Source organism: Dendrobates tinctorius, unplaced genomic scaffold (assembly GCF_039654945.1).
Source record: "Dendrobates tinctorius isolate UK_male_01 unplaced genomic scaffold, ASM3965494v1 ptg000147l, whole genome shotgun sequence".
NCBI lineage: Eukaryota > Metazoa > Chordata > Amphibia > Anura > Dendrobatidae > Dendrobates > Dendrobates tinctorius.
The window spans coordinates 1,984,292-1,996,499 of record NW_027361814.1 but is presented as its reverse complement, the minus strand read 5'-3'; the positions used below and the strand labels follow the sequence as shown (position 1 = coordinate 1,996,499).

Below are 12,208 nucleotides of genomic sequence, written 5' to 3'. Positions count from 1 at the left end.
TATACTGCCGGGGAGGAGCTAATTTTCTTGTTTTTGCATAGTGTCAGCCTCCTAGCAGCAGCAGCATACACCCATGGTATTCTGTGTCCCCCAATAAGGCGATAAAGAAACAAAGTTTGCGTCAATCAAAACTTTTAGCCACAACTGTACAGGAGCGCATGCGTTTGTACACACACAGTATATATCTATCACAAGCCAGAAAACCTACCTGAATTTTACAATACACCTATAGCCATATTTGTTTCAGCCAATAGGAAATACATATTCCCCGTCTTTTCTTTTAAACTATTTTTTTCATGACCGCAAAAAGACAGCTAGAAAACGCTTTAAATTGCAGTCCCTTTTCGGTAAATATTTTTATATATTGGACAGAGCAGAGCATGGACTATTGGCGGTCCAGCAGTTAAGGGGCATTCCCAACTGCTTTAGTTAGACAGCATAAAAAAAATAAGCAAGTTTTCAATTGGCTTGCTGTCAAATTCTCCTGCAATGAGAGCTTTTATCTTTTCTAGTGTACAGCTGGACTCCATGGAGCACAGCCTCTAGTCCCTTGAGATTGCTCAGGAGAGGGGTTAACTCTTAACATTCAAGTCAGCTTTCTCCAGTCTATTAATTTCTCCTCAACTTCTGAACTGAACAGATGCTTTATTAGTGATGTTTTGTGGGCTATCCCTGCATGTGTTGTGACTAACAGCCACGACACATGCAGCCATGGGGACACTATCATTTTTCGAGCATGCTGAAGACACTCGGTTAGCACACGAGTATGCTCGGAGATCGCCTTATCTGAGCACGTTCACTCATAACTACTTGTTATATCTGTGTAAATATGGGTATAACAGTGCAAACTCCAAAACAAAGCTACTGAGGGCTGAATGTGTGATAGACGAACTTGTGCTGAACTTTAAAGTTCTAATACTACAGTTCAGATTTGTGGTGTGCAAATCATTTACTAAGATATTAGCAGTAATCCTTACCAGTGAAACTTTCATTGTGGGCAGGGTCAAGTCTCACAGCCTGGTTCCTCATGACTTTAGGGACAAATCCGGTTAGGTTCACTACTCGTGTATGAGCTCTTCCTACAAGAATTGTGGCAGGAGAGTCTGCATGACCTGTGCTCGTCACATCTTTGATTTTTTTCATTGGAGTCTGAAAGCAAGAAAAGCATGTCACATTCGCAATACAAAAAAAAAAAAAAAAAAACAACAGTATATGTAAAATAAAAAATCCCACCACATACCTTATGCTTAAGTTTCTTTTTTATAGCCGCTATTTTCTGTGCAGGTTTATTAATCGTCCTTTGAGATTTTGCTACTCCAACTTTCACAACATCAGCCCATGTTTTAGACACTAAATTAAAAAAGGGGGTAAAAGGAGGAAAAAAAAAAAAAAACACATTTATAAATTGAAAATCGAGGTAAGATTACAAAACTAAAGTACTTTTGTCCATTAAGGTCAGTGGGTAATAGCATAATGGAGAAGAGGCAGGGACTTCTTCCAGGCACCGCACACCCTGGAGCCTGGAAGCAATCATAAGCATAATGAAGTAAAAGTGTATTTCTCCAAATCTAGATAGCAACTATGAGGCATACATTAAAGACTAGATTAATATTTCTATTACCTGTATGCCCATAGTAATAGCAAGTGTCCCAGTGGGTGACAGATTCCCTTTCAAGAAGCACAACTATCAGTTTCATCCTCTTAGTATATTGCAATAAATCTCTCATGCATACAGCACTGTGCATTCACAACTGCTCATTTTTCCTTTCTACCCAGTTCATTCTTTTCTCAGCTTTATGTAGAAAAAGCAAATCTCTTGTCCACGCATTTATCATCCCCCCTTCTTCAATTCCTGACCCATTTGCTCTCTCCTCCCCCTGCCAGGGACTTTTAAAGTGACTATGACTGAAAGGGTAAGTTGACCTACTGTTTCTAGAGATTAGAAAGATTCAGCTAGTCAGTTTTTAATCACGATATAGACCTAATGGAAAAGAATTAACAGGGTAGAAGAGCAAAATCATAGACTGCTAGATTTGAAAGAGACCTCCAGGGTCATAGTGTCTAACCCCCTGCTCAACGCAGGATTTACTAAACCATCTCAGACAGATGCCTGTCCAGCCTCGGTTTGGAGACTTCCGAGAAATTTAAGTGCACAGTGCTAAATAAATATGATTGCAACATATTAAGATAAAACCTAATGTGAGGAGTTCTTTAAGCCAATAAAAACTTACCAAGCAAGTTGGCTTCTGTAGCACCACTTCTCCTTCTGGAACGAATGAGTTCAAAAGCTTCCAGTTTCCGGCTTCTTCGAGGAGTTTTCCTCATGGATAGAGATTTACGAGATGTCTTTGGAGTCTGTGAAGCTGGAAGATCACTCTGAACTTGTTCCTGTGGTGGTGTACCTATACGTGAAACAGAGAATCTTCCCTTCATATATGGAGTTACCGGGGTGGGCGTCTTGGCCACTGGAGACCGCCTGACCGAAGTGGGCGTCTTGGCCACTGGAGACCGCCTGACCGAAGTGGGCGTCTTGGCCACTGGAGACCGCCTGACCGAAGTGGGCGTCTTGGCCACTGGAGACCGCCTGACCGAAGTGGGCGTCTTGGCCACTGGAGACCGCCTGACCGAAGTGGGCGTCTTGGCCACTGGAGACCGCCTGACCGAAGTGGGCGTCTTGGCCACTGGAGACCGCCTGACCGAAGTGGGCGTCTTGGCCACTGGAGACCGCCTGACCGAAGTGGGCGTCTTGGCCACTGGAGACCGCCTGACCGAAGTGGGCGTCTTGGCCACTGGAGACCGCCTGACCGAAGTGGGCGTCTTGGCCACTGGAGAAAGCTTAGCCGGAGAGGGCGTCTTGGTCACTGAGGACCTTCTGACTGAAGTGGGTGTCTTGGCCACTGGAGACCGCCTGACTGAAGTGGGCGTCTTGGCCACAGGAGACCGCTTGACCGGGGTGGGCGTCTTGGCCACTGGAGAAAGCTTAGCCGGAGTGGGCATCTTGGCCACTGCAGATCGCCTGACTGAAGTGGGCGTCTTGGCCACTGGAGAAAGCTTAGCCGGAGAGGGCGTCTTGGCCACTGGAGACCGCCTGACTGGAGAGGGCGTCTTGGCCACTGGAGACCGCCTGACTGAAGTGGGCGTCTTGGCCACTGGAGACCGCCTGACTGAAGTGGGCGTCTTGGCCACTGGAGACCGCCTGACTGAAGTGGGCGTCTTGGCCACTGGAGACCGCCTGACTGAAGTGGGCGTCTTGGCCACTGGAGACCGCCTGACTGAAGTGGGCGTCTTGGCCACTGGAGACCGCCTGACTGAAGTGGGCGTCTTGGCCACTGGAGACCGCCTGACTGAAGTGGGCGTCTTGGCCACTGGAGACCGCCTGACTGAAGTGGGCGTCTTGGCCACTGGAGACCGCCTGACTGAAGTGGGCGTCTTGGCCACTGGAGACCGCCTGACTGAAGTGGGCGTCTTGGCCACTGGAGACCGCCTGACTGAAGTGGGCGTCTTGGCCACTGGAGATCGCCTGACTGAAGTGGGCGTCTTGGCCACTGGGGACCGCTTGGCCGGGGTGGGCGTCTTGGCCACTGGGGACCGCTTGGCCGGGGTGGGCGTCTTGGCCACTGGGGACCGCTTGGCCGGGGTGGGCGTCTTGGCCACTGGGGACCGCTTGGCCGGGGTGGGCGTCTTGGCCACTGGGGACCGCTTGGCCGGGGTGGGCGTCTTGGCCACTGGGGACCGCTTGGCCGGGGTGGGCGTCTTGGCCACTGGGGACCGCTTGGCCGGGGTGGGCGTCTTGGCCACTGGGGACCGCTTGGCCGGGGTGGGCGTCTTGGCCACTGGGGACCGCTTGGCCGGGGTGGGCGTCTTGGCCACTGGGGACCGCTTGGCCGGGGTGGGCGTCTTGGCCACTGGGGACCGCTTGGCCGGGGTGGGCGTCTTGGCCACTGGGGACCGCTTGGCCGGGGTGGGCGTCTTGGCCGGAGAGCTGACCATAGGAGACTTCTTAAAAGGCGACGGCGTCCTGGCCACTGGGGACCTCACGGCTGAAGTAGGTGTTTCGCCCACTGGGGACCTCTTCAACGATGACGGCATCCTGGCCACTGGGGACCTCTCAGATGGTGTCTTTGCTGGTGTAGTGGGAATAGATTTAAGAGATAAACCTTTTGGACTTCTGGACGGAGATCTGACAGGTGACTTTGCAGATGGAGATTTTTTAACCGGTGTTAACTTAGCAGAGAAGGATAGCATTTCCACTGGTGACTTCTTAGCTGGAGAATTTTTCACAGGCGTAACTGAAGCAGCGGTCTGAGCCCCAGCCGGCGACTTCACAGAAACTGAACTTTTAGATGGTGATAAACTTTTAGCTAAGGGAGATTGCTTGGCTGGTGAACGTTTCACAGGTGAACTTCTTGTTGGACTAGACCGAGATACATTGGGTGACTTTCCAGCAGACTGTTCAAAGACCTCCTTATAAAAAAAAAAAAAAAAAAAAATGATTAGGGGGGGGGGGGGAAGAGAAAAAAAAAAAAAAAAAAACTTACTCTTGACTGCATTTGAGTGTAAAATTCAGTAAATGTGCAAAATTAGAACTTCTTTTCCTCTGAAACTCCTATTAAAGTCCTATTAAATGTCTGTTCCATTCCTGATCTAGGTTTTAAGTGGAGATGAATCTTTGCTGCACTTTATGTACATGCTCAGTAGTGAGGTTTGGCTTACTGACTCCACAGCCCAGTTTCTAATATATTTTAGAGGGGAAACAGAAAAACAGATTTCTCTGATGAGATATATATTTTCATGTGCACAATTGATTTAAGGGGAATAAAAAGAATATTCCATAGCATGGGTAGTCCTGTTGTTTGGGACCTCTCTAATAGGCACCTAGTGTCTTGCAAACATATTTAAACTTTTGATCAGTGGGGGCTGGGTGCAAAGACCAATGCAGTTCTCAAAAGCAAGAAGGGCAGATGTGTTTATGGCCCTTTGGAATGATTGAAGTATACGGACTCATCCTTAGGCCGGGATCACACATGCGAGAAACTCGGACGAGTCTCGCATTTTAATACCCGGCACTACCGCTGGCACTCGGGAACGGAGCGTGCAGCTGTATGTATTGCTATGCGGCCGCACGCTCCGATCCGAGTACCGGCGGCAGTGTCTGGTGTTAACATGCGAGACTTGTCAGAGTTTCTCGCATATGTGATCCTGGCCTTATTATGGATCCGGAAACAGCACATTCGGCTCTCTTCGGAGAGTCAAGTAAAGCCAAAAAACAACCTTCAAATAAGAACCTTTGTTCTATCAGTTGATGGCAATCTCAGCACCTGGACCCCACGGATCAGAACATCAGATGTGTCAACATTTATTAAAATGCTGCCCACGCCGGTGTCTACATGCAAGTGGTTGATTTATATAATATTTATACATACAAGCCTGTTTCTGAAGGAAAATACTGCTCTGGGACTGAACACCTATATTGTATGTCTGTATATAACATATAATACAAGCAAAAGAACATCAATGATTTCTCACAAACCTCCTTCATAACTTGCATATTATCTTTTTCTTGGGCACTTATTTGGGGGACACAGGAAACCACGGGTGTACATTGCTGCCATCAAAAGGCTGACAACAGGAATTACAACCTTAAGAAAACAAGTTGGCTACTCCCTAGCTGGCTCCAGCCACCCGATAACCAAGCTACTCCATTTAGCTTAGTGTCACTTAGGAGGCAGACATTGGTCTGGAGCTCGGGACCGGTTTCTGCCAATATTGTATTTATCCTTTATTTTTGTAATAGTTTCATCTCCTCAGTTTATTTCCTTCGGTTACCCTGTCTCAACAAACAGCGAACAAAGTTCTTCCAGTGTTCAGTCTGTATCATCAGTCATTTGGATGGCAGGACCTTTTCTTTACCTAATGAAGTCAGCGTTCAGGTGCTGGCGCAAATAGTCCTTGCCATTTTCTTCTGCCCAGCTCACCCCAAGATCCTGTTGTGTTGCATGGAGCAAAGACCGAGCTGTAGATCTTCCTCCGGATACAGACCGGAGATGGATCAAACCTCTTTGGAACAGGCAAGGTGTACTTCTCTGTGCATCCCGCTGCATTAGCTCCCAGACCATCTCCTCATTCCCTGTTTTCTCTCATCTCTGCAATATACTTTCTTTTTGCAGGACACAGCACCTGCTCTTTTATGTTTGGATTTTATTTTTATACTTCTATTACTGCTTTTCTCACTAGCTGAATAGCTTAGCTACCAGTAGGCAAGGTGGTGACTTTAAGGTTGTAATTCTTCGTGTCAGCCTCCTGGTGGCAGCAGAGTACACCCCTGATGTTTTTTCTCCCGCCCAAAGAACGCTATGACAGATTTTTCAGTACAAAGATCCCTTTTTTGCTTGATGTAATATATTCTGTTACTTATATGAAATCCTTCACTGCAAAACATGGCTTATTAAAATGTAAATAGAATTTTAACATCCTATCCTTGAAAAAGTTCTTACCCTGATCACGGATTGCTTCAGGCCAAAGCTTTTACGTATAACCGTGTGAGTAGAGTTTAGAGGCAGACTCCGCCGAGCAGGAGTTGCACCTTTCTTAAGGGGTGAATTGGGAGGTAATCTTTTATCGAACAGCTCCGGACTAAGATGTCCACCGAACGAGACCCTCTTCCTTTTGGGTGGTGGTTCTGGAAGGGAAAGTTCATCGCTTCTTCGTTTCCTTGGCGTTTTCCTTGGTTCAACTGTTAAGAATAGAGAAACATTAATTAAAATAACCTGGAAAGATTTTTTGTTTGTTTTTTTCTTTAAATATACCCATTAGAAACCTCATTAACTGGAAAGAGTATCCTGACAAACGAAACTGATCATAAGCCTCAGACTGCTTGTTCCAACTTAGAGGAATGTACTTTAGGCTATCCCAAGGAATTGCTTGGGGATCAAATCCGATGGGCACTTAGTGATAACGAACTAGAGCTCTGCTTTAGTTTCAGACATACCTGGATAAAGCATGTCATCGCTACAAACATCTGATGTTCGGGGGGGACCAGAACAGTAACAGACTTCCTGGTCAAGTCCATGTTCGGTGTCCGTGCCTGAATAATAGATGTTCAGTACAGACTCCAAACTTTACTGTTCGGGAGCGCTCATCTCTAATCATTACATCTCACACACTGACGAGCTTGCTGGAAGCTATTGTGGGGGCAAAGTATTTTGGGAATGTTGCTACCTGCTTACCTTTTAACTTGGGTTTTGTTTATTTTTTGTAGCCTTTAGGCTTCTAAAAGTTAAACAGGTTTCCTCATTGGTCCCTGCTCCTGGTTATATCACAAGAACACTGCAGCCAATCACTGGCCTCAGCGGCTCCACAAGTGAAGATGGCAAAAGGCATTGAGGCGCCGTTGATTGGCTGAAGTGGCCATATGCGTAGTAGTCATAACATCACTGCTACAGCCTCTCCTACACTGGAAGCAGCAGGTGAGTAGACCAGGTAATTTTAACTCCTGGAAGCCTACGGTGCATACATTTGTATTTTTTTTTTTTTTTTTTACAAAAAACCCATTAACCCTGAACAATGGAGTCCTGACAATATTAAGACTTATTTGACACACGTAAGACAGGGCGTTAAAGGGGTATTTACGAGAACAAGACTAGTAAACATTTTGGACCAGATTTCAGTAAGCGAGTGAACAAGCAGCTCCAGCACACAATGCAAGAACAGTTATAAAACGCACCTTCTTCACTTGCATTGCCCTCGGACACAGAAGCTGCAGATGGCGTTCTTTTTGGGGACTTCTCTAGAGTCTCGCTTCGCCTTCCTTGAGTAGGAGATTTACCTTGAGGAGAACTGTCTGGGTTCTTTAATACCAGTTTTGAGGCAGACTGAGTGCCCCGACGTCGAGGTGTTGGAGAATCGGCTGTTTTTTCATTAGTAGGGGTAGACTGTATTTGAGATTCTAATTTGCTTTCTTCAGCACTTGCAGATCTTCTGGAAGAGCGTTTCTCTTCATACCCATTTACAATGGGATGCACTGGCTCATGAGACGCTGGCTGAGAATCCCGTTTGGAGCGTCTCCGTGTCGTTGCTTCAGGTTCCTTTACCACCTCTTGTAGTGACTTGTTTAAGTCTTTAGTAGAAGTTTTGGGACTTCTTGACGGACTCTTCGAGGCCTCTCTGACTCTTCCAGCAGAAGCTGATCGAGGCTCCAGAGCAACCTCTTTCGGACGGGTCAGTGGGCTGTCGCTGGATTGACTTCTAGAACTACGCTTTGGGGCGACTGGAGACTGGGAGCCATCTTGCATCTGGAGACTTCTTTTTAGTGCCACATTTTTTGGTGAACTGCTTTTATCTTTCACAGGCGTTTTTCCAATTTCCACTTTACTTTTAAGCATTTCGTACAATTCGCCAAAGGGTGACAAGTCGCTTCTTGGCAAAGACGAAGAGGAAACTTGCAGCGATCGCCGCGAATGAGTAGTTTTAATGATATTGCCTTCAGATTTGCGCTGTGTTTTATTGATTAGAGTTTCAATTCGCACAGTTTCATCTGATTAAGAAAAAAAACCAATAGATAAATATGACTATACCTGTAACTTCTCATTCTCCTCACTTCCACTCCACAACCACTAAGAAAAAAATAAGACAAGTCCAAATACCTACTTGTGTCTGAAGGGTGGTTACTTGCAAACACCTGGAAGGGGAGAAAAATGAATTAGTGTTTACAAGTCAAATGTGGCGTAAAATTCACTATCAATAGATATACCTTAAAGGTTTCAGAGTCCAGTCCTGCTGATCGTCGTTTTCCCTGTTGTGTAGGTGGTTTCTCAAATCTGTTAATATATAACATTATATAAAAGCATTATTATTTTACCCTAAAGGAAAATCATTTACAGGATGGTACAGGGGCCACATTTTCTTATCTGTATTATAGCTGCATGCCCTGACCGAACTAAGCGTCTTGTTAACCGGAAGTAACAGCATCATATAGACTTAGATTACTGTTAGTTTGGGTCAGGAATTATGGTCATAATACAGAACAGACAATGCCACTGTATGAATCATGGAAAAAGCGCAGCCAACCCAACCTTCAAAGTTTGGATATATCTAGATAGATAGATATATACATATCTATCTATATACACACACTTTTATAATAAAATTATATATGAATAAACAAATTTGTTACAATTTTGGATGCGGCATTAAATGTGTATATTGTTTTACCTTTATTTTAAACTAGGGAAAGGAGGGTTTTTGTTTTTACATTTTTTTTAAAAACTTTACTTTGTTCAGCTTACAGGGGACGTGAACCTGAAATTGCTTGTACTATATACATTACTGCAGTATATAGTATAAGTTCTGGCGCATAGGATTACTAAAAGATAAGAATTATACAGCTGTACCACTAATTTCAGTAGTAAAATCATCCTGTCACGTTGCCTTAATTAAAAAAAAAAAATCCCATAAAATAAAGCCTGCATGCACTTACCTGAATGAGCGATCGATGATTGTGAGCACATCTCCATGTTTGAGACATATGGGTTTTATAACAGTAGTTCCATTCAGCTGAGTTGGGTTCACAGAGCTTAAGTTAGTAACAAACACCTACAAGAAAAATACAAGACCCGTCTAAGAAAAATTGTAAAACTCCAAAATGGTCCACCAAAATGGTCCATACGAGCCGCACTCTTTTTGGGCTAGCTGTAGTAAAGTATCGGTGCATTGATATTGTGAAGATTGAGAAAGACCTATTTTAAATGCAAAGTTCTCTCACTTTCTAATGATACTGAATCTATTTCATCACATTTCCAATATTTGTTGAGCTCTGGAGGCTGAAATCTATGCAGTGTTTCCCATCTCTAACAGCCTAGACTTTAATGGATAACTTTCGTGTCAACTTTGAAGTTAAAAGCCTCTGAATGCAAACAATTCATGTTACCATTCAGAGACAGCAAGCCTTTACTGGAAAACATGAGGAATTTAATCCCCCCCAGTCAGATATATGCTTTTAATAAATGTATCATACAACTTTCTAATAGATGGGGCCTTCTGGGGTAAGGGGGTCCGTATCCCAAAACTGCTCCCACCAGACACATGGTCATTAGTACAAACACTTACCTCTCCATTATCCCTGACCTCAACTTTACAATGTTCTTTGGAGACGTGTGGCAGCTGAATGCGGATGTCACACTCGGCTTTCCTGTAACGTGAGGAACGGCATTAGTGTCACCTGAGCATCTTAAGGCATCGGCGGCATTAGGACAAACGATGAGACGTACATACCTTCCAAACAAGCACGATGTTGCAGTCAAGGGAAAGTGTGTCCCGTCTGTGCCATTTCTTTTTATTACAATTATTTCACCGTGTAGAGGCATCTTTACATTAAACTTACCTATATAAAAAAAAAATAACAAAAACAGATTAGGCATTAATTTGGTGATAACAGCCAGGGGAACTGAACTTAAAGGGTTTTTATTTCACCATCAATAGTTTGTTCAGTCTGTGCACTTATACTTATCGTCTTCTGCTCCTGTCCTTCTCCACCAATAGTGACCGCAGCCCTTTAATGCCAGACAACACCGCGGACCAATATAGACTTACATTAAGATGGGAAGCAAGAGCCTCGTGGGTAGTCACAGCTGTGGTCTTATGGCCCAGAAGAGGACAAGAAACCCAACTGGAAGACAGTTTCTCCACGCTCCCACGTCAGTGGCTTGGACTATGCAAACAACGCTCTTGACTGTCATGAACTGTTAAATGGGAGCATTTTGTTCCTTCACAAGACTCAAAAAAATAACCCTTTCTTTGCATAGTGTCAACCTCCCAGTGGCAGCAGCTTACTCCCATAGTTTCCTGTGTTCCCCAATGAAGCGAGAGAGAAATGATAATTAGTCACCACAAAAAAACTCATCTTGCATAAACAAGTCCTACATCAACCAGAAAGCAAAATATTATGGCTCTAGAATAAGGTTGTGTGCCCACGATGCGATTTTTAAGAGTTTTTGCTGCGATTTTCGGCGCAAAAACGTTTAAAAAAAACTCGTACAGAACGCCCCCCCATGCATTCCTATGGCATTCCGCACATGCTGTGCTAATGCTGCGCTTTTTTCCGCTGCGGAATCGCACCACGGAAAAAAAATCGCAGCATGATCATTCTTTTTGCGGAATCGCAAAAAATTGCCGCGATTCCGCACCCATAGGAATGTATGAGAACCGCCTACTTCCCGCATGTGGCTATGCCCACCATGCGCAAAGTTAAGCGTCTCATGTGCGGATGGTACCCACGGTGTGGAGGAGAGGAGACTGTCCTCCAGGCCCTGGGTACCATACCCCTGTAAAAAAAAAAAAAAAAAAACTAAAAAAAAAAAAAAAAAGTCTTAGTTACTCACCGGTTAACGGTATTTTTCGGAGTCCATGACAGCACCACCTGAGAGAGGGGATCCGCCCTTCTTAGGAACAGGAAAAACCTACAGATACAAAAAGGGCGGCACCTCTCCCACGCATCAGTTGGATTACAGAGTATAAAAAGAGGACCTCCAAGGTTAATGCATAATTATATCTACAACAATATCAACACTTAAATTTTTATCACCCGTGGATATGTACAAAGGGAAGACGTGCACACCCAAATTAACTAAGGGAAGGGAATCTATGGGTGCTGTCATGGACTCCGAAAAATACCGTTAACCGGTGAGTAACTAAGACTTTATTCGGTCGTCCATGACAGCACCACCTGAAAGAATTACAGAGAGTAATCACTACTTTAGGGGGGGACTACAGCCTGCAGAACCCTGATACCGAAGGAGAGGTCTGCAGAGGCACCCAAGTCTAGTCTATAATGACTATAAAAAGTGCTCGGAGAGGACCAAGTGGCCGCCTTACAAATCTGGTCGATGGAGACTTCCGACCTCTCGGCCCACGAGGTTGCCACGGCTCTGGTGGAATGCGTCTTCAATTTCTCCGGAGCTACTCTACCTTTTGAGGCATAAGCTAACGAGATTGCTTCTCTAATCCACCTGGCTAGTGTACTTTTGGACACCCTAAGACCTTTCCTAGGGCCTTGGTAGGAGACAAAGAGAGCATTGTCTTTCTTCCAGGGATCGGTAGCTGCTAGATACTCCAAGAGGCATCTCCTAACATCTAAAGTGTGTAGCTTCTCCTCTTTCTCATTAGTTGGTTTAGGGAGGAAGGATGGAAGGACTATTTCCTGCGACCTATGAAA

General features: G+C 45.0%; 1 protein-coding gene across 2 annotated transcripts in view; it reads right to left on the bottom strand.

Annotated features, from left to right (window-relative positions):
* The window catches only part of MKI67 (marker of proliferation Ki-67), a 53,171-nt gene that overhangs the window by 28,196 nt on the left and 12,767 nt on the right, over positions 1-12,208 (bottom strand). For both annotated transcript variants that reach the window (XM_073546347.1, XM_073546348.1), the window contains exons 2-11: positions 10,270-10,378; positions 10,105-10,186; positions 9,476-9,591; positions 8,750-8,816; positions 8,647-8,677; positions 7,724-8,533; positions 6,495-6,733; positions 2,232-4,464; positions 1,241-1,350; positions 978-1,149 (exon numbers count right to left, since the gene is read on the bottom strand). In XM_073546347.1, the coding sequence (XP_073402448.1) occupies positions 978-1,149; positions 1,241-1,350; positions 2,232-4,464; positions 6,495-6,733; positions 7,724-8,533; positions 8,647-8,677; positions 8,750-8,816; positions 9,476-9,591; positions 10,105-10,186; positions 10,270-10,378 (3,969 nt within the window). The remainder of the gene's footprint in view (positions 1-977; positions 1,150-1,240; positions 1,351-2,231; positions 4,465-6,494; positions 6,734-7,723; positions 8,534-8,646; positions 8,678-8,749; positions 8,817-9,475; positions 9,592-10,104; positions 10,187-10,269; positions 10,379-12,208) is intronic.